The sequence below is a fragment of the Gambusia affinis genome, linkage group LG08, assembly GCF_019740435.1.
Source record: "Gambusia affinis linkage group LG08, SWU_Gaff_1.0, whole genome shotgun sequence".
Lineage (NCBI taxonomy): Eukaryota > Metazoa > Chordata > Actinopteri > Cyprinodontiformes > Poeciliidae > Gambusia > Gambusia affinis.
In genome coordinates, this window is record NC_057875.1 from 13,027,371 (window position 1) to 13,051,192 (window position 23,822).

Below are 23,822 nucleotides of genomic sequence, written 5' to 3' on the forward strand. Positions count from 1 at the left end.
ACTCTTTTCTGATTATTTTAATAATTATGGCTTAAAGTCAATAAAAATACCAATGGGAGTTACTTTAAATACAGAAATGTTTTGTACAGTCTCTACAATCATAGGAAAGACTGGTGACGCCATAGAAGTACAAACTGTTACCAACACCAACCACCATGGCAGTTGCTAAAGAAGCTGGCTGGTTTTCAGAGTGCTCTGTTCAAACTTAATGGAAAGTTCAGTAGAAGAAAAAACTGAGTGGGAAAGAAGGTGTAATAGCAAATCACAGAGTCTAGAAAAAGAGCATAATAGCTCATAATCTTGGTTGGTTGAGGCACACAGCCACACATCAGTATACCAGGAGATTTAAGAGCACTTCAAACGTCTTTCTGCTGAGAAGCTTTGTGAAGAGGTTGATTTAATTTTCCAGCAGTTCTTGTCGACTTTAAACATTGTCAAAAGGACAAAAGCCTGCTATAATGACCTCGTCAGTGCATTTGCTTAGACTGTTAACTTATCTGATGTAAAATCTATGGAAAATTTGTCAAGGGGAATGTGAGAAACAGTTGTCCAGAAAAGACACACCCTTCTCTAGCTAGAGACTATACCATTCTCTGTCAAATTAGTTATCCTTGCTGCAGAAACAAAATGATTTATGGAGGCTATCAGTTTATCATCTAAACTCTTTGTTGCATGTATAAAATCAACTAATCGTTATTTTTGTATACTTACAAAATAGGAATACAAAATAAAATATCAGTTTTGTTTTTACCTGGAATTAAAATTTGTAAGTTTGTTGTATTTAATAGTGACTGAATCCTTAGAATAACTCTCAAAGTTCATCACAATAAAGAATGCAAACAATAAGGCTGACTAGTGTGAGAAGAAAAATACATTTAATTGGATCCAGACATTACTTGAAATCATTTATTTGTAAAAAGGGATAAATACATCCTTCCAGATTACTTAAGGTGTAGCAATGTTTAGGAGTGATAGTCACAGTTTATATAATTTTGCATTAATGAACATCTCTGGCAATATGTTAAAATACAGACTTAAAGGAGATTTTAAAAACATGCATTTACACATTTCAGCTCCCTCATTGTGAGCTGAAAGGTCTTCACTGAAAAAACAACTGAGCCCCCATTTAGTGATTTATTTGCAACTTGGATCGGAACTTGTTAATATTTTTCAAATGACAGGCAGGAGAGCCTATAAGCCAAAGGCATCATAAGTCAAGTGATGTGTTCAGGCAGTGTCCACAGCATGTGACTGTCAGTCTAAGCAGTCAGTGAAGGTCAGAAGACACAGAGAAGGCATTTTACATGAACTGAAAAGCATTACCAGCACTTTGCACAGTTTGTGAGGAGTTTTAGTTTGAGTTTGCAAGACACTGAATGGATATCTGTGCAACATGCACAGCGCTCTAATGCCAGAGTGAGGTGGCAGTTTTTTGATAGATACAGGCAAATCAAAACAAGCATTTTTTGAAATCAAGAGAAAAGATTGAAACAGGCTTGAAAAATAACTTTATATAGTCATGTTATGTATTGGTTTAAATATTTATTATTGATTAAAGATTATTTCAATGTGCACTAGCCACAGAGGTACATTAATGTAGGAACAGCGTTGTCAGAACTGGTCAATATTTGAAGCAGATGGTTCTTGAGCGGATTGACAATCATCTTGTCTGGTATGGTACCGTAAAGAACCTGCTGTCCAGCTGGAGAATTCAATGGCACAATCTTACAGATACCGGCGTCTCGTCCTTGGTATCCTCTGTTTCTTCTTTCTGTTTCTTCATGTCAGAATTTTGGCTGCTCCAGGAACTGCCTGCAACACATCGCTCCTCTTGTGATGCTACCACTCACTTCTCTCAAGATGTGCCCATTGCTTGTAAACTGAATCACATCTAAATACGACCATTCCTCTTGGATGATGAACTTGGAGCTTGCATTTTGTTGCCAGTAAGTGTAATGTCACATTGAATATTTTGTGTATAACATCTAAAGTATTGTTGGTCAGAGATGAGGTGATAATGTGGGTCACACAAGTTTTATTTCCTCTGTTTTAGCAGACCTCCTAACACATTTGGGTTCAGGAAAAATAAAAGATTCAGAAATTCCTGCTTTTTTTCCAGAACTGTTCGTTTTCCCTGCTGAAACGGAAAACAGAGAAATTTCAAAACAGTACTGAACAAAAGGTGAAATATGACTCCATGTAATTAAGATGTCTTTGGTGTACCTTCAGCTAAAAATATGTGAAGAGGCTTAGTGTGCCAATTTTGACATGCTGGGAGATCAGATTTCCTCTGTTGAAACTTTGATGTATTCAGTAAAGAGATGAGAGGAGCCAGATTATCATTCTGTCTGGACCCACTGATTCTTTACTGAGTGATTTTAATCTAATCAATAAATCAGAACAATGGTGCATTAAAGGATGTGTAAATACCCACTCAAATAGGTATCAACAGAGTAAGTTATGTCACCATTGCATTTAGTAAACCCTGAGTGTCTTTAAGGTAAAAAAATCTTCAGAAAACCAAATGTTCTGTTGTACTTAACCATTATATATCCTGATTTTCACACCTAATGTGAGTCAGGTGCTAAAAGTTTTGTGACACTAGTGTAATTTTATCTTATTTTTTAAAGTAACTAAACTCACAATCAAAGTAAAAACTTTGAAAATTTCTCTTGAAAAATCCAAAACTGACTCTGTCACCATATTGAGCAGAGTATATTTGATTTTAGAAAAGGTTTATTAATCCTGTGTGTTTAGATGCATTCACACACTCTGGTTGCTGGTCAGGTTTTCTTTAACAGTCACCAGCAATTAAACTTGTATTACGCATCAGGGTGATGAGGCACAACAGCAAACACACCTCTGGATGAAAAAATATGAATAAAATCAAGGTTTTGGAAGTTAAATTTGGTGAAATTTGAACACAAGTCTTACTAAAATGCTGGGGCACAATTAAAAACAAAAAACAAAAAAACTATTCATGCTCAGAAGCACTCCAGCGTGAATGAATTCAACAATTCTACAATCAATACAACAACAGAAATAATTTATTTGTCAAAATAAATCATTTCAATCCAGATTAATTGTTACTGTCAACAACGTGTGCGGTGCGGCTCTTGAACGCAACACGAACGATTCCTCGCCCTCTGATTGGTCGATTCAGATCAGCTGGTAAACTGTGAGCATCGCCTGTCGGTTTTATTTTGTTGGGAAGCTGGTGCTCGCCTCTTGCAGTCCGATGCCTGGACTTTAGTCAGAGGGAGTCCGGTTCCGATCCAATTCTTGGTACTGTGAACCGTCTCTGTGTCTGTGTCTCCAGTGAAATGTCGTCGCTTGCACCGAACGGAACCTCCAGTCACCTCAATGAGTTTGAGAAACTGTCGTGGCGGCCTTCTGTCCGCGATTCAGGTTTGTAAACAAAACTAGTTGCTAGCAATAACTTAGCCCTTAGCATATACAGCAAGCCAAGGGAAAGTTGTTTTGTTGATTGTGTCTTTGTAAGTTGTGGTTATGCACGTAAAGATGACACAATGGGTGCTTTCTTTGTTCCCAACTCTGTTAGCTTTAGCCACAGGCCGGAGTTAGCCACCGCTGCTGCGGAACCATCACAAAAGGTTTCTATTAGCAATTTTATTGGTATAATTTCATCAAACGTTCATGAGCATGTGACGGCGTAATGGGAAAACGCTGAAGGAACAGATCAGGACAAAACTGCAAACAATATCGCTAAATGGCACCCGTTAATTGGAAGTTATCATATTTTTAAAGATACTGGTATTTACTGTTGCTGTCATGGACCGAGCAGTAGAAAAACCAAGAGACTAGCAGAAATCAACAGCTCAGCTGGGGTACAGTCTGCGAACATGGGGACGTATAATATCCAAGTATGCTCAGGCAAGAACAAGAATGTAACTTTTTCTCTATAGGCTTAAAACTAAAACTATGTGTCACCCTAAATATTCTATCGCCACAACAAATCTTCTTTAGCAGGAAAATATCTGTAGAGTGAAATACCATCTGACTGAGCTTGAGATGTTTTCACAAAGAAAAATGAACGAGAAAACTCACAACTCTACATGTACAAAGCAGTTATTGACACAACTCAGAAAGTCTGCTGCTGTAATTAAAACAAAAAGCAGTTCTACTACATAGGGCAAAATAAAAATTATGAATAAAGTTAGAAAATGTAAACCAGCTCCCTTCCATTTCATATTTATGTGCTACTTTGTTTCGCCCTTCTAAAGGGGAAAACATTGATCCTGTTTATTATTATTATCCCAGTTATTAACATGTATTATAGTTTATGTTGCAGTTTGGTCAGCTGAATTTCTTTTTAAGTTTGACTCTTGACTTTGTTTCTTTATTTTCAGGCTCCAAGAAGCGAGCACGATGGCTTCAGGCTCGGCGCATCTTCTCCCCAAACAGCCTCAACCTCCGGATCCCCAACAGGTTCCTTAAAGAAGGTACTGAAACTCCAGGGAAAAGAGATGGATTACTGATAGAGTCTATTCCCTAAGAATCCAGAGAGAGTCTGCATTTGGTTAAGATGAAAACTTTTCCCACAGGACACTGCATACCCTCTGCCCGCAGTGGACACCGCTGTGTTGCGGACAGCTCTAACTTGTATGTGTTCGGAGGTTACAACCCCGACTTCGAGGAGGCGGGCGGGTCGGAGAATGAGGACTACCCTCTCTTCAGGGAACTCTGGCGGTTTCATTTCGCCACAGCCACCTGGCAGCAGATCCGCACAGAGGGCTACATGCCCACAGAGCTGGCGTCCATGTCAGGTAAGAACAGACGTGGCACAGTGGAAATAAGAACAGGCTAGTGTGGGCACACAAATATGCTGTAAATGAAAGTCAAGCTTCTTGTACTTTCAATTTAAGTATCTTAGAATATAAGTTTGTGTGATTAGTGAGTTAGTCTAAGTGAAAACTGCAGCTGGACGTCTCTTAAATTATATTTCCATCAAGTATTGTCTATTTATTGGACTAAGATGCTGGTTTGCATGATCTTGTTTTCTCAAATCAGATTTAACATGATACCTAATAAATAACGCCTGAATATTTTACGATGATGGTTGACTAAATAATGACATTTCTTCCTTAATTTTGCCTTTACTTAAAGTATTTTCTTTAAGTATGTGTCTCTTATTTCCTTTGGACCTGCTGCTGAATATGTCAGGAGAGAGGAAATGTGTGTCACATTATGGTAATTTTCAGATTTGTAGGTTCTGGTAGACTGCTGGATTTAAATAACCAAACAGGCGTGTCTCAATATGCAAACTCTGCTATTGTTTTTGTCCTGTGGTTTTATATTGTGTCAGCTTTATGCTGAGAGTCGGAGTTAAATCATGTTTCGTCTCTTAGCTGTACTGCATGGCAACAACTTGCTGGTGTTTGGTGGTACCGGGATTCCCTTCGGTGAAAACAACAGCAACGACGTCCACGTCTGCAACGTCCAGTACAGACGATGGAACCTGCTGAACTGCAAGGGGAAGAAACCAAATAAGATCTATGGACAGGTACCGATTCTGTCTAGACCTCAACGCTGTGCTGAGTGTTGGCGTTTTCCTTTACCGATCGCTCATCGAGCGCTTTGTTTCCAGGCGATGGTCATTATAAACGGCTACCTGTACGTGTTTGGAGGCACGACGGGCTACCTTTACAGCACCGACCTGCACCGGTTGGATCTGAGCACCAGGGAGTGGACCCACCTCAAGCCCAAAAACGCACCTTTAGATCTACCTGATGAGAGGTCAGTGAGTTCAGAGCCATCAGACTCGGTCACTGGGTTTATTCTGAATATCACAGCGGATGAAGACGGATTGAGTTCTGTTTTTCAGGTACAGACACGAGCTGGCTCAAGACGGACAGAGAATATACATTTTAGGAGGTGGAACCTCATGGATGTCATATCCATTAGATAAAGTAAGAAGAACAAGAATGAAAAACTTGGCCTGAACGCCTCACTGTCTGACATTAAACCAGATTAAATGTTTTTTGCTTTAGAGTCAGGTAGGGGTAGCAGAGTTACTCTAGTTGCTAAATGTCAGAATAATAAAGTCTTTCTTTAGCATTGCCTTTCAAACTGTATGACTTGAGTCAAATGATTTTGGTTTCCTGCCTTGAGTTTCTCTCAATAATCTGGAGATTTGGCCTTTCCTTCGGGCCGAACTGATCCACCGGGTCGGGTTTGTTCACCACAAACACTCCTGTTTAACTCTGCCTCCACATCTTTCTTGTGTAAGCCTAGACTTTCTGGCTAATGTCTTAATTTTTCCATTTCCGTCTCCCCTCACAATTCGATGCTGCTACTTCTGTCCCCCACAGTTGGAATGGTCTTGCGTTTCTCCTTTTTTCATCCAGATTCTAATAAAATTCATTACGACCAAACATTTTAGTGACAGTTTAATCATACAAGTGGTCTCTAAAAATTAGTCATTTCATTGTAGGTATCCATCTTTTATAAGAACCTTTGCTCCTATTCTAGTATAGTTTTGCATCTTTTGCACCAGATTATGATAATCTCTGTTTTTCTAAACAGAATGATCACTGGACTTTTCCATTGTTTGTTTGTGGCATCTTGGATTATCTATAATTGAACTCAAGAATGAACCAGACGTGGAGTTTCACAATTCTTTTCCTGATCTCTTGGACCCTTAGAAAGTTGTCACATCATTTAGTGTGGCTGTTTCAAATGGTTTAAAGGCTTAATAATTTTACTTTAAATGAGGTAAATGTGGTTTGTTTTGTCATTCTGGCATCTTGCAAATAGAAATCATCTTAGTAGTCCTAACTCACCTAAAACAGGAAATGTTTAGTCTGGTTTAATGTCAGACAGAAAGGTAAACATTTGTCTTTTTATTTTTAATGAGTAAATATTTGGATTCAGCTTTTAAGTGTGCATTTTCATAATTTCCTTTCTGCTCATCAGATTCATGCATATAACCTGGAGACTAATTACTGGGAAGAAATTGCAACAAAACCCCATGAAAAAACAGGCATGTTCTTGTTTTTCTTCCTCTGCTTTTAAGCCAAATGTTGGTTTTATGAACTCTGTCAAGATTTCAAATCTCGTCACTGCAGGTTATCCTGCTGCTCGCAGGTGTCACAGTTGCGTTCAGGTCAAACACGGTAAGCAGGCTTTCACACAACATTAACACGACGCACCCGCCTGAAATGTTGGTTTTAACCTTTTATCTTGGCCTGTTTGTGCGTTCAGACGTGTTTATATGTGGAGGTTATAACGGCGAGCTCATCCTGTCAGACTTGTGGAAGATAAACCTTCAGACCTTTCAGTGGACAAAGCTGCCCGCCGTGATGCCGGAACCGGCCTACTTTCACTCCGCGGCTGTCACTCCGGTCAGTAACGTGGCGCTGAGAGTTTTAATTTCTAATTAATGGATTATATTTTTGTCAATCAGAATTCTGTGGCTGATTTTCAGCCTGTTGAGATCTTTGTAAAGTTCAGTTGCTGCTCTGCTGTGGCGTCCTTATAGAAATCAGCCTGTCAGACTATTTAAAGTGTCTTTAGAATCTTTAACTAAAGATGCCATAAAAATTACAAAAACAACATTGGTGTATTCTAGACACTGGGGATTCTCAACTGTGCTCTAAATTTGTACGTTTAAAATAGTATAGTGGCTCACCTTCTCTTTACTTGGCCTTCTTGTTATCTGCTGATCTAATTTATGACCCATTTTGATTTGAAAAAAAAAAAAAAGAAGAAGACACATTTGCATTAGTTTCATTTCTTTAAACATTTCTCAATTTAAAAAAGTCAAGAAATGGCAAATTTACATTAATGAAAGAGCTTTAAAGTTCAGTCAAGTCAGAGGTATATAAAAAATATATTTACATGTAAAGTATATCAATTACTGAAGAAACGGTCAATTATAATGAAAACAGTATTTTATTATGCGGCGAATGCGTTGAAAGTCAAAGAGACGGTTATCTACAGAGTGAAAGGGGTTTTGATTGGATGATTTGGAGTTCTCTGTATCATTCCACTCATTTATACACAAATGAAGAAGGGCTGCAACGAAAGATTATTTTAGTAATTGATTATTCTATCAGGTATTCTAACCATTAATTGGTCGGATAAAAAATTGGCACATTGTGTATATTTTTTTTATTTAACCACTTACGCCTTTTTTCATACAATGTTAAAAATACATTAAATGATTCAAAACTAATAATTCCGTTCCTTTTTTTTTTTTAAACAAGAAAATAAAGATTTGATTTTATTACAAACTTTGAACCAGAAGAAGCTAAAGCTATTCCGCTCGAGACGTTCTGGGTAGGACATATTTACAGACAAAGGTGTTTGTTTTTCCTCTGAAAAGCAAAAATAATATTTTTCTTTTTGTACAGTTTTGGCTTGATTGCTGCTCTGGGTGTTTTGTTTTTTTCTTTTTCCAGCCAATACTTCAATTAATGATTGATTGCTAAATTAGTTGACAATCATTTCAAATATTGATTTATCACAAACAATCTGATTGTTTAAGCCCTAAAATGGAGGAAATTGCATAGTGTTGTAATTCTTCTCCAGAGTTAGCAGCTAAAACCAGCTCATGTGGTTTTCATGAGGCCGATATGTGCAGAGCTTCAGGCCACAGTATTGTCCATCCACTGGTTTAATGTGTTTAATGTCTGTTGCTCCTTCAGGCTGGCTGCATGTACATCCACGGCGGCGTTGTCAACATGTCTGGGAACCAAAGGACTGCCTCTCTGTATAAAGTGTGGCTGGTGGTGCCCAGTCTGCTGGAAATGACCTGGGAGAAGCTGTTGAAATTGTTCCCTCACCTAACGCAGCTGTCCACCCTTCAGCTGCTGAGCCTGGGACTGACACACCCACTAATTCAGAGGCTTAAATAGGCTGAACACACAGACCAACCAACCAGAGGACGGAGACTGACACTAAAGTTGGTTGTGAGTAGGTCAAAGACAGCTTGGTGACGTTAGCCGGGAAAAATACTTTGTTTTTGTCGTCGTTCTTTTCTGTTAGAAATTCAAACGTCCATCCAAGGCAGTGAAGTGGTGCACATGTAAAACTTGACTTGTAATTTAAAACCTCTGTGCACATTCCTTTCTGTGTCCCAGAAACATGTAAAATATTAAGGTAAATACTAAAAGAAAACGGTTCAAACAAACTAAATATGGCTGCAGGCAGTGTGAGTTAACATTTTGCTGTCGTCTGCACCCAGCTGCAGCGCTGAATCTGATGAGATTTCTCACTTTGACCACATTTTCCAGCAGGTGAAATCTGGATCTGGTTTATACCTGCTTGGTTAGGAACCGATTGTCAGTAAATAATTCTCCACTGAACACAAATCTGAGATGCCTTCAAAGACGCCTAACTGGGGCAGCTGTTTAAGATGCTACAAAGTGTTTTGCTATTGAGCATTTCAATCTGAAAAATGATCCGTTCATTCATAATGTTTTACTCCTGTGATCAGAGGAAAACCCAGCAGCCTCTTTTTAAAGGCTCACTGTGAAACTTCTGGTGCCTCTACAACCATTTCATTGCCTCTGGGTTCCTACGCAGCTTTCAGTACAAAAATCCACACATTTCCAGACTCAAATCCAGATTTTGCTGCTCAATGCTTTGAGGATTACAAAGCAGAGCTTCGGTAGTGCAGTAAAGGGCTATTCTACTACTTTTTAAGTATCTAGACTAATTTGGATCTTTTGGGACTAAATTTAGTTCTTTAAAACACAATGTGTGAACTTTTACATTTCATTCTGTTATGCCTAAACCAGACCTACCTTAAAAACTTAAAGACTTTGTCCTAAAACACACAAAAGTGGTGAAAAGGACCCTTTTTGATGCTGTTTATAAGCCTATTTGGCAGCTCAAAAATTAAAATTTTTGAGTTGCCAACAAATGTCAGACTCAGTTAGTGATGGGGAAAATTTAAGACAAATAAAATAAAAATTTCAAGTAATATCTTGGCTTTTTTTTATTTTTTTTTATTGTATTTTCTGATATTTTAAAAGCTAGTAAAATAAGCCTGGAAACTGATTTTGCTTTTCTGTACTTGGTTTCGTTACATTTTTCAAATGTGGAAATAGGAACCCAGTAACTTGGTCGTGAATTTGCACATATCCACCACAGTTCTCTGTTATTTATGCATTTGGTGCCTTTTTATCCCTCAAATTGCAGATTATTCAAACATTATTTGTATTTTTAGGAAGGATATGAATCCATTTTGAACCACGGCGATGGTGCTCCACACCTGAGCCGTCTGATGCTGTTCCTGGTTCCTCAGGAGGAACTACAGCAGACTTTACATAAACCTTTCAATTATTTATTTTAAACACTGTGCTGCTCATTTCATTAACTGGTGACAAGTCCTGTACCGGTTGCCTCTTTTGTTCCTGATCCCATTTCCAGTTTTTGCATTGCAACATGCTGCAACGTTTATGTTGAGTCACTCTTTAGGTGGTGTTTGTCTCTGAAGCTGCTGTTTAATTCTGCAGTCCTCGTCGGTGCGTGTGACGTACTCAGGATATTAAAAACTGTGATGGATGTGAAGTGCTCTGCAGACAAACCAAACGTAGGAAAACTTGGGAGTTAATTGGGCGATACTGTGTTGATGTTTCCAGACAGGCCTTTTATTTGTCACCACAACTGTTACTGTTGAGGCTTTTGAATAGTTTTAACCCCTCATCCTTCCCTCTCTCTTTTTTTTGTACTTTTTTTTGTGGCCTTATTTATGCTTGAAGCTCAAATGTATCGGCCTGATAAAGTTTTAATTCTGTCTGTGAAAGTGAAATCTTCTGCATGTTGCTTTGTACAGAATCCTCAGAGGAACAAATGAACGTCTCCTCAGAGGAAAATATGGCTGCATTGTTTTGTAAATCTTGTTCTCTGGTCTGTGCAAACAATAAAAACAGGCAGCTGTGTTTTTTTTTTCTTTATTTGTTTTTAAGAAACCTTGTGTAGATATGTTTCATTTCTGCTCAAGCTCAATGGGGCTGCAGTTGTACGCAGGTTCATCCTCATCAACCATGTAATAAAACTTATTCAACTCGAACAGAAAAACGTTTTCATCTTGTTAACAATGAAAAGGAGATATTTCATACTTTGTTAAATTTGATTATTCAAAGGCCTTTTTTTGTAATTAATGTTTTGTGTGTACCTAAATTTTAACCAAATCATAAAATTTAACAATAACTGCTCTGTTATAATTATTGTAAATCACATAAATTAACTTTTATTGAGATTCACTTTTACAAACTTTCACAATCCTATAAATATGTTTAAATGTATTTTGTACCACTTTAAAAATACTTCTTTTTAGTCCTTCATATTTTTATAAAGGGAATATTTCTTTAAAATAAATCATCTCAGCCTATACATTACACATCTATCAATATTGTTCAGTTATAATAGTGCACTTAGTAGCACCTACCTGAGTTAATTTTGTTTGCATGGAGAAAATGCTTCAGATTTCATTCAGAAAACCCCACAGAGATTCTGTGCAACTGATATTTGCTCATTTTGAGTCCTTCATATTTAAAAAAAAAATTAAATAAAGTGCTTATTGAGATGAAACTTGGTTCTGTTCTCAACAGCCAGATGGAGACGGGGCAAAGTAATACAAAGCCAGGAGGATGAGGTAGACGACCACCAGGGCTGTACCTGAAGAGACAAAAATGATCAGAAGTAAAATAAAAATAAACTGAGATTTCAGAGACACAAAGGTTGCTTTCACAGTGGGAATAAACCAAAGCTGCTGAGACTATTCCTCTATAACAGAGGTGTCAAACTCCAGTCCTCAAGGGCCAGTGTCCTGCAACTTTTAGATGTGCCTCTGCTGCACCACACCTGAATAGAATAATTAGGTCATTAAGGCTCTGGAGAACTGATCTACACAAGGAGGAGGTAATTAAGCCAGTTCATTCCAGCATTTTGTACCTGTGGCACAACTAAAAACTTGCAGGACAGCGGCCCTCGAGGACTGGAGTTTGACACCTGTGCTCTATAACATCAGTGGCAAACTCATTTTCATTTTGGCCAAATCAAGATCATGAATGCTCTTAAAGGGCCGCTTGTGACAAATGTATTGATAAAAGCTGTTCACAAGCTGCTAAAATATCAAAAAATTCTTAAAACTAAATACGTTTTTTGAGAAAAATCTTCAATAAACTCAAAAGTGTGAGGATTTGTGGATTTTGTGTGAATTTCCACAATATTTCTCAATGTAGGGATTGTTTGATTAATATCAGGGCCACATAAAAAACTATGGAGGGCACGATTTGGCCCGCAGGCCTCGAGTTTGATCTATAACCACTATGATATAAAGGTAATATAGTTGTACCAAAAATATCCAGTACAAACAAGTGAATGCAGCATTGTTTTACACCCGAACACAATCAGCATGTCTAAGTGTCAAACTAAGAATTTTAAAAAGCGATGATAAAAATGAAAGTTGAGAGGATTCCCAGCCACTGCCAAGTTCAGTTTGGGAACATTAATGTTTTTCATGCAGCCGCAGCCCAGAACCAGATCCCCAGGTCTCAGTAACCGGCTAACTCTGAACCCAAACTACTAACAACATATGAGATGCAAATCTAAGGAATCGGAGATGATCAGAGGGGATTTTCTAACACCTGCACATGCTGCATTCAGGTACAACAACAGGCAGTCGAAATATCAAAACAACTCTAAGGTGATTTTAACATGTTTTATCTTCTAATATGGATATAGTTTAATTTAAATTTTTTTTTTTACATTGACCGTTTTCAAGTGATTCTATTTTTTTGCATCATCTATCCATCAACTTGGTGGAAAAGCTGCAGATTAACAGCAACATATTTTAGATTTTAAGTTAACAGAAAAGCTCTAATCTACTTAAGAGGTGTATCAGAATCCATGACACATCGACATTAACGCCAATACCAGCTGATGTGTTGTAATTTTTAACATAATCAGTCCCCAAAGTAAAACTGGGCTGCTATTAATACCCAATAGTTATGTTTTTTCTGGGTTTTTAACAAAAGCAGAGAAGAAACGTCTGCGATGTGACTCACATCATGTGAATCAAAAGCATAGGGAAATGTACGTAATATATAGAATTGATAAATATCGGCTATATTAATATCTGGTATTGATATCGGCCCAAATTTCCATTTTAATGTAGAAATGTGTACACAGATTCTCAGTAGAGGAACTATCATGCAACCATACCACATATTGTATTGACCTCACACACAGTCAGAGGAATAATTTTACATAACATAGTTTGCATTTTTCTTTTGGCAGTTTTAATACTCCTGTCCTGCTTATGTAACTTTTGTGCTGAACCTGCAGTTTAACTCTTAAAGTCTAGAATCAGACACTGTAAATAAAGCAATCATTTGGATAAACCAACATCTCTGATGTGTGTTGTTGCCCCAAGTCTTAATTTCATTTTGTAAGCATCCTGCTGACCAGGACTCACCCTGGAAATAATCAGACTTGCCATCCATGAAGATGTAGTTGACCAGAATGACACTGAAAATGCTGGCCCACAAGTGCTGATCGCTGAAGAGCAGCACAAAGCCCACATCCTATTGGAAAAAAAAAAAAAAAAAAAAGCAGAAACAGGTTATCAGTTTACATTTTTATTATCTAATTATAAGAAGAGGCAGGAAAGTGACATACACAGAAGGCATTAAAAAAGACCAGTATTGGAATCTGCAGCATGCAGACCTGCACCGCTATGCAGCGTCCAACCTCCAAACTGGGGAGGAAACACAGCAGATATGAGGAATAGAAACCAGTTTGTAGATTTACATCTCTAGTACGACTCAAAAGCGACCTTAAGCTGATGTTGTTCTGGAGTGCGAACTGGATCCCATTAACAATCTCTGGGATCTCGGGGACCATTGCGAGAACCGTCACCCCGATGAAGTACTGCAGGAGGAAAGATGTAGGGAGGGTCAGCGCGGTCAGGAAAGAGTCTGAGCATGCTCAGACGGCGGGAGACCGACCTGGGAGACGTTGGGCTGGTTGAGAATGGGCTGGATGTGCTCGGTGACGAGGTCGGCACAAGCGGATGTGAGAACGGTGGCCACAATGAGGATGAGCAGAGACCTCCAGCGGGACCAGTGGACCACCGTCCCATGATGACCGGTCTCTAATCAGACACAAATTATAGTGTGAACATCAGGTTTTACTGTAAACTGGACTGGATTTGACGCTGATTTTGGGCTTTATTTATTTTCTACAGTTCTTCCCTATAAGTCTAACCTCAGCATTGTTAAAGTCAGGACCTTCCAGAAGCTCATTGTTACGTTTTTCTATCCATTCCAAAACATTTTTTTGGGGGAAACTTGAGAACATCCACCTGTATCAAAGTTTCAACCATCTTAACAAAAACTGCCATCACTGATGAACAAGAGAAATGTATGAACCATCAGAGATCAAGCCCATCTTAATCCAAAACCCACCTGAACACCAGACTGAAGAAGAAGCTTCTGCACCAAAACTAACATTTTCCCACTGCCTACATGGACAAACCAAGCTTATTCTGGAAAAAGGTTTTAACCTCAACTGAGAATGATGGAACTATTTGGTCTCAATGACAAAAAGTATGTCTTCCAAACTGTCAAGCACAGAGGTGGGAGGCTCATGCTGTGGGGCTGCTTTGCTCCCAGAGGTACAAACAGGAAGGGATATGAAGTAAGAAGGATGATGAAATTTCAAGATGAGTTTCCCTACAGGATCCCAAACAGACAGCAGAACATTTTGACTGGCTAACATTAAGCTTCTTTGATAGTCGATCTAAATCCACACAAACAATCTATCAACATTTACCATCCGATGCAGTAAACACATCACTCAAAGCTACGCATGTGTGTAAAGCTCTGCCCTGAACAGTAACAATGAAACGTTGTTAGTTTGCTGTTCGATGGGAGTTGTGCGAGTCTCACCCTGCCCTTCTCCAACATGGATGTTATAAATGTGCGAATGCGTCTTCAGAGTGAATATCAGTCCAATGATGTAGGCAGCAGGCAGGAGGGCGGACACGGTGTACACCAGAGGCCTGACAAGAACACACAGCCAAACACAAAGGCTTATTTTTAACCCTGAACTCTGACCTCCTGTGAAATCTGGAAGAAGAGTATGAACATTTTTCCAGACTTTGTCACCTTTTTCTATTGTCTACAAGTCATGTCTTTCTGTCAAACCTCTTTCTTTTACTCCTTTCTCGTCCTCTTATCCCCACCCTCCATATTTCATTTCCTGTGTTCTTTCTTTGCTTCCTCATCTCCTTCCTGGTTTTCTAGTACCAATCCTTCTTTCCTTGTGCTCGTTGTTCTTCCATTTCTTGTATTCTTTTCTTTTCTCCTACCTTTTCTCATCCTTTTACATTTACCTTGTGCCCTTTCTGTCTTTCATGTGACTTTCTGTCCTTTTTTCCCATCCTCTCTTCCTTATGTGGTTCTTCCCTGTTTCCAGTTTTTTCCAGGTTCCACATATTTAGCCAATAGCTGACATAACCTAACACGGATCTTTAGCGTTTTACATTTAAAATTAACACAGAGAACTGAAAACTTTTCCTTTTGTTCATCCTCTGTTCCTCCCCAGTCTCCTTCCTTATTTTTTTGTGATTTTACCATTTTTACGTCCTTGTCTCTTTTCTTTTTTTCTCCTGTTCTTCTTCCCTCTCCTTTCATTCAGCTTGGTGTCCTTCCACATTTTTAGCCCACCAACTGTAGAAACATCTGCCACAACCTCACAGTGATCTTTACTCTTTTATGTTTTATAAAGAAAATACAAAACTGAGAACTCTGGAAAGTCGAGTCTGGAAAAGTCTGAAATTTAATCACAAAAAGCTATAAGAATAAAGCAGCACTCACTGGATGTGGTCACGAAACAGAGTGCCATTTTTCTGAGAAAACAAGACAAAAATGAGTCTTAAAGGCAGCTGTAAATAAAAGTGACCGTGTCAGAGCAGCAGCCTGTGAGCTCTTGATATCTACTGACCAGATCGTAGTGGCAATTGTGGCACACAAACGGCCCGCTGGCGTTGCTCGAGCCGTTTCCTCCCGTGGCGTTGGTGCAGGCGTCGCACACCAGGTTCCCATACGCCTTGGAGAAAAGCGTGGGGGCAAAAACACCTGCAAGACACAGAAAAAATAAGTTTATTCGACTAATTTACACAACAAAAAAAAATCCAAATTCTTTGCTGATCACTAACAACTTTGTTCCTACATTGGAGTGAAATACAGACAATCTCAAGCTTTTCTCTGTCTTCTTAGAGCCATTTATTGTTCACCTTAAGATGACATCCAGATTTGTTGGAATGGAAATCTACTTGAATACTAGATACTCGCCTCCCACAGAGATGAAGAGCAATGCAGAGCTCACTCCCGCAGATCGGCTGTTGAATCTTTGCTCGCTGTGTTTCAGGCCCCCGATTATCATGCAGATGCCCTAAAAATAAAAACATGTTTCATTCAAGAAACACTGGAATTTTTTTAATTCATCCTAAAAAAATTTTTTAATTAAATTTAAGAAACGCATTTGGTTATTTTATGTTAGCTAAAACAAGCAAAAGAATTAAAATATTTATTCATTTGCACAAGTTTAAGAACTAACTAGAAGTGCATATCAATAAATTAAGAATATAATGGGAAAGGTTTATTTATTTGTGTTTATATGAATCCCACAGGGTGGTATGTATATCTAAAGTGTTATTTTCTGGTAAGTTTGATAATTATGACTCAGTAAATGAGAACTCAAAATACTTTTTATCAGCTACTTTGAATATTCCAGTAGACAAATAAAAAGGATTTGTAATTTTAAAAAAATTCTCCTGTATGAATTACTCCCTGAATGCTCCTTCACACAGCTGCACTGAGGTGTTAAGGAAGCTCAGCTTCCTTTAATCCCCTCCAGCTCGTCTTCTTTTAACAAAACTACATAAACTCTCTGAGGTTTAGGTCAGGGACATTCGTTCCACAATTAAATACACTGATACCATGTTTACTAAACTAGATGTTGGTGTCACGACCTGTTGGAAAATTAAATCAGCATTTTCATGAAGCTTGCGAAAAGCACAGAGTCAAAAAGTTTCCAATAAATCTTGTGCGCCTTTTTCTATCACACTTTTTTCCTTTCACTCAACTTTCCACTATTACGCCTGGCTACAGCACCCAGTGAACAACAGTGACTGAAAGTAAAAGCTGGAAATATGTCACTCTGTGTATTGATTGTTTCACTTTAAATAAATTAACTTTGATGATATCGTGATGTATCTGTTTCTGAAAAAGCCTGCAGGATTGTAATGAGGGATTATTTTCACATAAATATAGTTTAAAAGAGAATCTGTACATTTTCTTGCTTATTAGCTATAATTCAGGATGGTATTTTTTATATACATGCTCACAGGGATGAAGAGGATGCATCCGAGCAGCGTCCCAGTCAGTGCCGCCTTTACGACCTCCTGCAGACAGGGATTGGCCGCCTTGTGGCCTCTGAGCAGGGCAGTTATGTAAAAGGTCAGCTCTGTGATGGAGCCGAAGGTGGCGTTCACCACAGCGCCGACAGCGAAGTTACTCTGGGCGGCAATACTGCAGAAATGGAGAACGTTACCACCAGATTTGCTTTGATAGAAAACCTTTTCTTTTTCCTGCTGTGCAGAGGATCCCGGTCATTTTACCTTGCGATGCCCATGCCGATGTAGTAAGACAGGGGTATGATGGAGCTGATCGCTGTGGCAAACTTGACATCTGAACTGGCAAACTGGTTTTCTTTGTCAACATATCCGATTACCAGGGCAACAATAACTAGGGGGAGGAGGTCTGAGGGGTGAGTCAAAGATCTTTACAAGTCTTGCCATGACACACAAACACACACAGAGAGAGAAAAACTGAAGGATACTGACAGCAAACACATTGATCCCATCAACAGTGTATTTGTAGTAGTACCAGTTTGCAGCATGGTAGCAGCACAGCAGAGCTCTAGTCTCATAGCCTTGATGCTGCAGGTCAGGTTAAAAGCACAAAGACAGAGATGCTTCTCTAGACAACCTGATGTGGTCGATAATAAACACCCCATCAGCCTTTTACCTCCCTGTGAGAGCTGGAGGACAGCAGGATGTCCTCAGGAGGCAGGAGCAGAATGACGCTCACGGTCTGAGCGCTCATCTTGGAGACCGGGATGGTGAAGACCAGGATCCAGGAGACGAAGCAGACCAGAGAATGGACGACAGCCAGGGGAGGAAAACCGAGCAGCAGCCAGATGTAGGTGGAGAGACGATGCTTGATAACAAGGAGAGGACTTTGTGTAAACAAACAGGGTCTTTAAAAAGCTCTGGGTGTGCAGGAAGTCCAAGCCGTTCTATTCTGCTGGCAAGTATTTAAAGTCTATAACAAGCTGTATTTCAGCTCCTCTGTTCCTGCTAAAGAAAACATCCACACTCCATAACTCCATAAAGTTTGGTCTGTATGTGACAAAATAAGAAGTGGTTAAAGGAGAAGGAATACTTTTGCGAGGTCATGTAATTTAAAACTAAGAGATTAATAATTTGTTCAGCTGCAAAATTCCATTTTACAAAGCAATTTCAAAAACCTGAACAACTTGCACATCAATCTTCAGAGTAATAACAAACACTCAAAGCTATCTGTGTATTTTTCTGTGCATGTTCTAAAGCCTGTGTGATTGTAAACATTTACCCAGTAAGGAGTGCGAGGAGGTCGTTCTGGCACCTCTGGAGCCGGTCCCTCTGCGGCCGAAGGCAGCAGAACCGAGGAGCTGTCCGCCACCGTCTCCACGCTGCACTCACAGTCTGGTGCCTCCTCACAACATCTCCTCAAAGTGGTTCCTATCTGGACAACCAACCACAGGGAGGAGTTATTTCTCTGTCGCTACTCATCTACAATGCACATCTGGAAACACTAACTTAAGATCTCATTTTCAAGATGGAGTTATTAAAACAACATGAAAGATTTCGGTTACACTTTATTTGACTGGATGTGCATAAGACTGACATGACATTGTCGTAAACACGACATAACATCTGTCATGAAGATGACGGAGTTTTTCTGAATGTTTATGACTCTTGTCAGGAAGTGTCAATTGGCAAATAATGCACTTTTAATGCAAAGTTGCAATAAAAATTGTCAACTTTGCATTAAAAGTGTCACTATTTACTGAATGACACTTCATGACAACAGTGATAAACATTCATGAAAAATCCTTCATCTTCATGACAGGTGTTATGTCGTGTTTATGACAGTGTCATGTCATTCTTATGCGCACCCTGTCAAATAAAGTGTAACAGAGATTTCTAAGAAAAAGAAATCAAAAATAATGTAACTGCAGTTTGCAAAATCACACTCAAAAAATCCTTGTAAAAGTGCACACAGGGTCAGTACGATCCCGCCGGACTGCGAACAGAATTAAAAACTTGTAAGGTCTAAATGACATCATCTCAGATGTTGATGAACTCTACGTGATCCTGTAAATTAATATTTCCATGTGAAATCTGAGTTGAAATTTTGAAAAAGCACAGAAAATGAAATAACCAAAATTATAGGATTTTATGCAAATGCTACTGTATAAACCCATAATATTTTTAAAAAATGGTTATTTCCACAGAGATATCAAATTACTTATGAATGGATTAAAACAATAATTTTTCAAGTTAAAATATGCAATGCGAGAAAAGAAGCAGAAACAACTGAGCGAATACTAAACTATTTCTCATTTCTTTTCTTTCAAACTCAAAGGAAGCAAAGTTTAAGCAACATCTGCAGTGTTGCAAACATGATCCACAGCTGCAATTTTCAAAATGTGTGGTTTTAGTCAGGAAAAAAGGATTTCTGCTTTCCTCACCACAAAACTAAGTAATAATGCCGAAACAAGATTCAGCAGGACTCAATCTTAAAACAGCAAGCCGAACAGAAAAGAGGCTGAGCAGAGGCAATACCTCATGTATCGTGTTTCCAAATGGCCACAGGAAGTAGCAACACAACTTCCAGCAAAGCTTTCCTGAAGTCACAGAAAACAAAAAGAAAAAATAAGAATGAGGCAGACATCTTATATTTAACACAACGTGTCCCACCTACCATAGGGTAAGCCGATAACAGTGATGAACATCAGAATACCGACCAAAAAATACGCCAGAGACACCCACCAACCAAACAGGAGCACATACACAAGATTTCCAAACGTGATGAGGTGACCTGAAAACAGAGCCGCACAAAAACAAGGCTCAAAAATCTTTTAGCAAACTTAAAAATGTTCCCTCTTTCAGTGAGACTACTGGTTGCATTTTAAACAAAATTTTTGTCAGAACAAAATTTCAATCAATGTAATTACCAAAACGAGGCTGGCTGTCACGGTAACAAATTTTGCCGGACGATAAATTGTCCCAGAAGTTATTGTGATAAACAATAACATTGTTGTTTTGAGACCATTTTAAAGAAATAAAACAGTAATGGCAAATAGACAATACAAGAACATGTTCTGAAAGATCAATAAACTTTAAATTCTAATGGACAATTAACAGTTGGACTTAAAGATGTTTTAAATATCCAAAATAAATAAACCATCTTGGTTTATTTAATAAGATTAATTTTGAAGTCTTTCTAAGTAAAATTGATTCATTTTGAAGTCTTTCTAAGTAAAATTGTCCTTTAAAAAAACGACGAGTTGAGACCAAAGCACCAAACTAAAGACTTTTATCATCCAGCTTTTGGTGGAAAGAGAGAAAAAAAGAAAAACAATAAATTATGCCTGTGGAAATGATTCAAGTTTTTTTTGTTTACCATGCGATTAATTGATTTATTGATTATTGTGACAGGCCTAACCAAAACATCTTAATACAGGTTTCACATCCTCATCAACATACTGTGATATTTCTTGGCAAACATCTCTGTGCAACTAATTTACTGGTGCAACTCAGTAAATTAGTCTATAGTCAACAATATAATATAATATAATTTCACAGAAAAATTACCATAAACATAAAAATATCTCTCTCTTTGGGTTCTGAATCTATCTAATGAGTTTCCCCATTTGAACAGAATTATTAAAGTAAATTTACTTTTCGATAACTTTATAATTTCGCAATGTGCACCTGGATAAGTACAAGAGCAGAAATAATAATCAGCACAGCTTTAGGCGGCCGTTAAAACTAGAAGATCTGTACCTGGACCTGAGTGTGGCTTGATGACGTTCAGTTCAGAGTAAAGCTCCTTCACAACATCTGACCGGTCTTCAAACGGTCGCGCCGTGACGTGGCTCTTCCACTTTCTGAAACCAAACTGATTCACAGACCAAATTATAACTTTCCCAGCCCTTTACACTCTGGTAACTCTAACCTGCAAGAAAACCCCTCGCTGTCTCACCCTGTAGTTGTTGACCAGCTTGTTAGCCTCCACTTCATTCTCCACTCTGACGGTTCTCTTGCTTTGTATCTCCTCCCAGCTGTCTTCACAGACATGTCGGCTCACACCTGCAGCAACAAGCATGACACTGACCAGTCAACACATGTTAACCTGCTGAGAAACGCTGCTTGTATGTATTGTTCTGGTAGATTAGACTTACAAGCGGCTGCAGGACATAAGGAGTGATGTGGAGACGGAGTGTGTGTGGCATCAGGTTGTTGGGTCTCCTGCGATCCGTCATGGATCTCCTCATGATTGTAACTTGTATGAGGATCAAGAACACATGAAGGACCTGTAACACCAGAGAGGAGATTGTTTTACTGCCTTTAGTCACGACAAACACTGCATGTACTGGATCAGTGAAGACCAAACTGGAGGTTCTTTTTTTTTTCATTTGTATGAAGTCAGAATGTCACATTTTACCTGTTAATAATTATAAGATCATATTTATTTCAACAGACAATACAGATAAAACAGTACTAACACTACTAGATTAGAAAATCTTGACTTCCCTTTTTGTCAGGATATCAGTGCTCACCTATTTTTAACTCAGAACCTAGTTTTGGTTCCTATTTTTGTGTTGTTGTCTGGGCTTCATAAGGTGAATGAGAAAATATGACAGAGTAGCATGTTGATGATTTTAGTCAGTGAATATGACAATTTGGGGGTTACATCTAAAAACCTCCCTGTAGTAATTTTGTTAATTCTGTAACATATAACAAATATAAACATTTGCTAAACATGTGTTTTTGCTTCAATCCCCTTGATAACTAAGCAAATTCAAAAATTTACTTTTTAATTTAACTCGCTGTTGTGATTTTTTATTTTATTGTTTTTGCAATATTCGTTTTAGAAGATTTTTTTTTCCTTGACTAGCATAAGAAACGATATTACTGAATAGTTAAATCGGTAGTTTGTGCGACTATTTGTGTCACAGTTAATACCATCCAACGCACACAGTCACACTGGGGGAAAACCTACTAATTAATACAGTGTGACTGTCTATCTGCATTAGTGCTCTGCTCCCGCAAACTGGTAAATAACGATTGAAAAATAAGCAGTAAAATGAAGATGGAGAATGCTGAAGACATCCACTTTCATTAGTGATGAAATGTGCAGGTTATAATAAAGTTTTAAGTTGAAGGAAGCTAAATATACTCATGATCCGCTCACCCTGCGATTGTTCTGCGGTCTTTCTCCTCCGGCTGGTCGAATCTAAGCTGCGTGTGGACGACAGAGACATTTCTCCCAGTAAAACCAGTCGCCCTCACCACCAACCCACTCACTCCCCGCAAGCACAAGCTTTCATATTCTCTGGGTCAGGCGCCGCTGTCGCCCGCTTCTGCGAAGACAGACAGGCTTATGCCGCTTGGAATTGTGGGGGATGTAGGCCAGTCGTGGTGGTCACATCTTAAAGAAAAAGTGCACTATTCAGGAGAGCTTTCGATTATGTAAATATGAAGAATACGACTTCAATGGTAACTTGTCATAGTTATGTTTTATGTTGAAGTTTGGAGTCCATTCTGATTACCAGGGGCGATTCTCGGATCTGACCTTTAGGGGTTCTTAGCCCCCAGCAGATCTAAGACTCATGAGAAAATATTTGTTGGTGCCGTTTTCTAAATCTGTTTATTTACAAATATTCAAAAAAACAAAATTAAGAGACCTGTCAGTAATTTATAGAATAAAATAATGTTCACTTTACTCAAACATATACCTATAAAGAGTTAAATGAGACAATTAATGAGACACAAGCAGCTGTGGAGTGACACAGTCCTAGAGCAGTCTGCTCCCCCAGAAATTAAGATAAAATCTACTTAAAACTATGCATTTCCAGTCATTTGAAGAACATTTTACTAAATGCATAGAAGTAATAAACCTAAAACCAGTTTATTATCAAGGTTAGACGTTCAGGTTAATGACCATTGAAAATGAGTCCTTAACCTGAACTTTATTTGAAAATCATACTGCATTACCCTTATTTTTATCTGAACGTTATGTGGCTGTTGGCCCTTTTTCTTTAAACAAGAATGGATGTCCATCTATGGAAAAGTAGACATTATGAGTCAGGGTTTTACTATTTCAGTTCACAGTTCATGAAGTGAGTTTGTCATAGTTTCAGAATCAAACACCTTTCTATTCACACAGATACAGCCTAACATTCAGCCTAACATACTGTTCTTTAGTTTTACCTTATTTAAGGTACTCCAGGGAGATTCGGGAAATTAATTACGAAACAACACAACAGTCACTAATCAAACTTCCAAAAAGACCAACAAGAGTGATTAACAAGGCTAAAGACCGGGATCAGACTAACCCATTATTTATCCAAATATTTTGCATATATACAACATTTTGTACAGAACGACAAAATACTCTTCAATTAAAGCCAATGCTGTACACAATTTCATTCATAAATATAAAAATAAT

At 38.4% G+C, this 23,822-nt stretch overlaps 2 protein-coding genes across 3 annotated transcripts; one reads left to right on the forward strand and one right to left on the reverse strand.

Annotated features, from left to right (window-relative positions):
- The first annotated feature begins 1,289 nt into the window (after positions 1-1,289).
- LOC122835469 (kelch domain-containing protein 10-like) lies at positions 1,290-10,910 on the forward strand. Of its 2 annotated transcripts, none has more exons than XM_044124553.1 (12): positions 1,290-1,672; positions 1,789-1,946; positions 3,320-3,408; positions 4,371-4,463; positions 4,566-4,787; positions 5,370-5,524; positions 5,609-5,757; positions 5,846-5,930; positions 6,937-7,003; positions 7,089-7,136; positions 7,225-7,364; positions 8,670-10,910. In XM_044124553.1, exons 2-12 carry the CDS (start codon positions 1,915-1,917, stop codon positions 8,877-8,879), a joined length of 1,290 nt encoding a protein of 429 aa, XP_043980488.1. In that variant the 5' UTR covers positions 1,290-1,672; positions 1,789-1,914; the 3' UTR covers positions 8,880-10,910. The 2 variants fall into 2 exon arrangements, with proteins under 2 accessions (XP_043980488.1, XP_043980487.1); XM_044124552.1 differs by having other exon boundaries at positions 1,563-1,672; positions 1,806-1,946.
- Positions 10,033-22,776, reverse strand: LOC122835468 (low affinity vacuolar monovalent cation/H(+) antiporter-like). The gene is made up of 20 exons (XM_044124551.1): positions 22,566-22,776; positions 21,553-21,684; positions 21,354-21,460; positions 21,155-21,269; positions 20,070-20,186; positions 19,931-19,992; positions 18,675-18,827; positions 18,069-18,260; positions 17,881-17,980; positions 17,660-17,801; positions 17,387-17,570; positions 16,332-16,431; positions 15,982-16,115; positions 15,855-15,886; positions 14,925-15,037; positions 13,983-14,128; positions 13,811-13,905; positions 13,654-13,732; positions 13,451-13,559; positions 10,033-11,649 (listed from the first exon to the last, which is right to left on the reverse strand). Exons 1-20 carry the CDS (start codon positions 22,633-22,635, stop codon positions 11,576-11,578), a joined length of 2,256 nt encoding a protein of 751 aa, XP_043980486.1. The 5' UTR covers positions 22,636-22,776; the 3' UTR covers positions 10,033-11,575.
- Positions 22,777-23,822: the final 1,046 nt, after the last annotated feature.

What these genes read in the sequence shown, in the direction of transcription:
- LOC122835469 (XM_044124553.1), top strand. Translation starts at nt 1,915, where the DNA reads ATGATGAACTTGGAGCTTGCATTTTGTTGCCA. An exon ending in GAGCTTGCATTTTGTTGCCA is followed by an intron (nt 1,947 to 3,319) that starts GTAAGTGTAATG and finishes CTGTGTCTCCAG; the next exon opens with TGAAATGTCGTCGCTTGCAC. An exon ending in CAACAGGTTCCTTAAAGAAG is followed by an intron (nt 4,464 to 4,565) that starts GTACTGAAACTC and finishes CTTTTCCCACAG; the next exon opens with GACACTGCATACCCTCTGCC.
- LOC122835468 (XM_044124551.1), bottom strand. Translation starts at nt 22,635, where the DNA reads ATGTCTCTGTCGTCCACACGCAGCTTAGATTCGACCAGCCGGAGGAGA. An exon ending in TGTTATCGGCTTACCCTATG is followed by an intron (nt 19,993 to 20,069) that starts GTAGGTGGGACA and finishes CTGTGACTTCAG; the next exon opens with GAAAGCTTTGCTGGAAGTTG. An exon ending in ATCGGCATGGGCATCGCAAG is followed by an intron (nt 17,571 to 17,659) that starts GTAAAATGACCG and finishes CCATTTCTGCAG; the next exon opens with TATTGCCGCCCAGAGTAACT.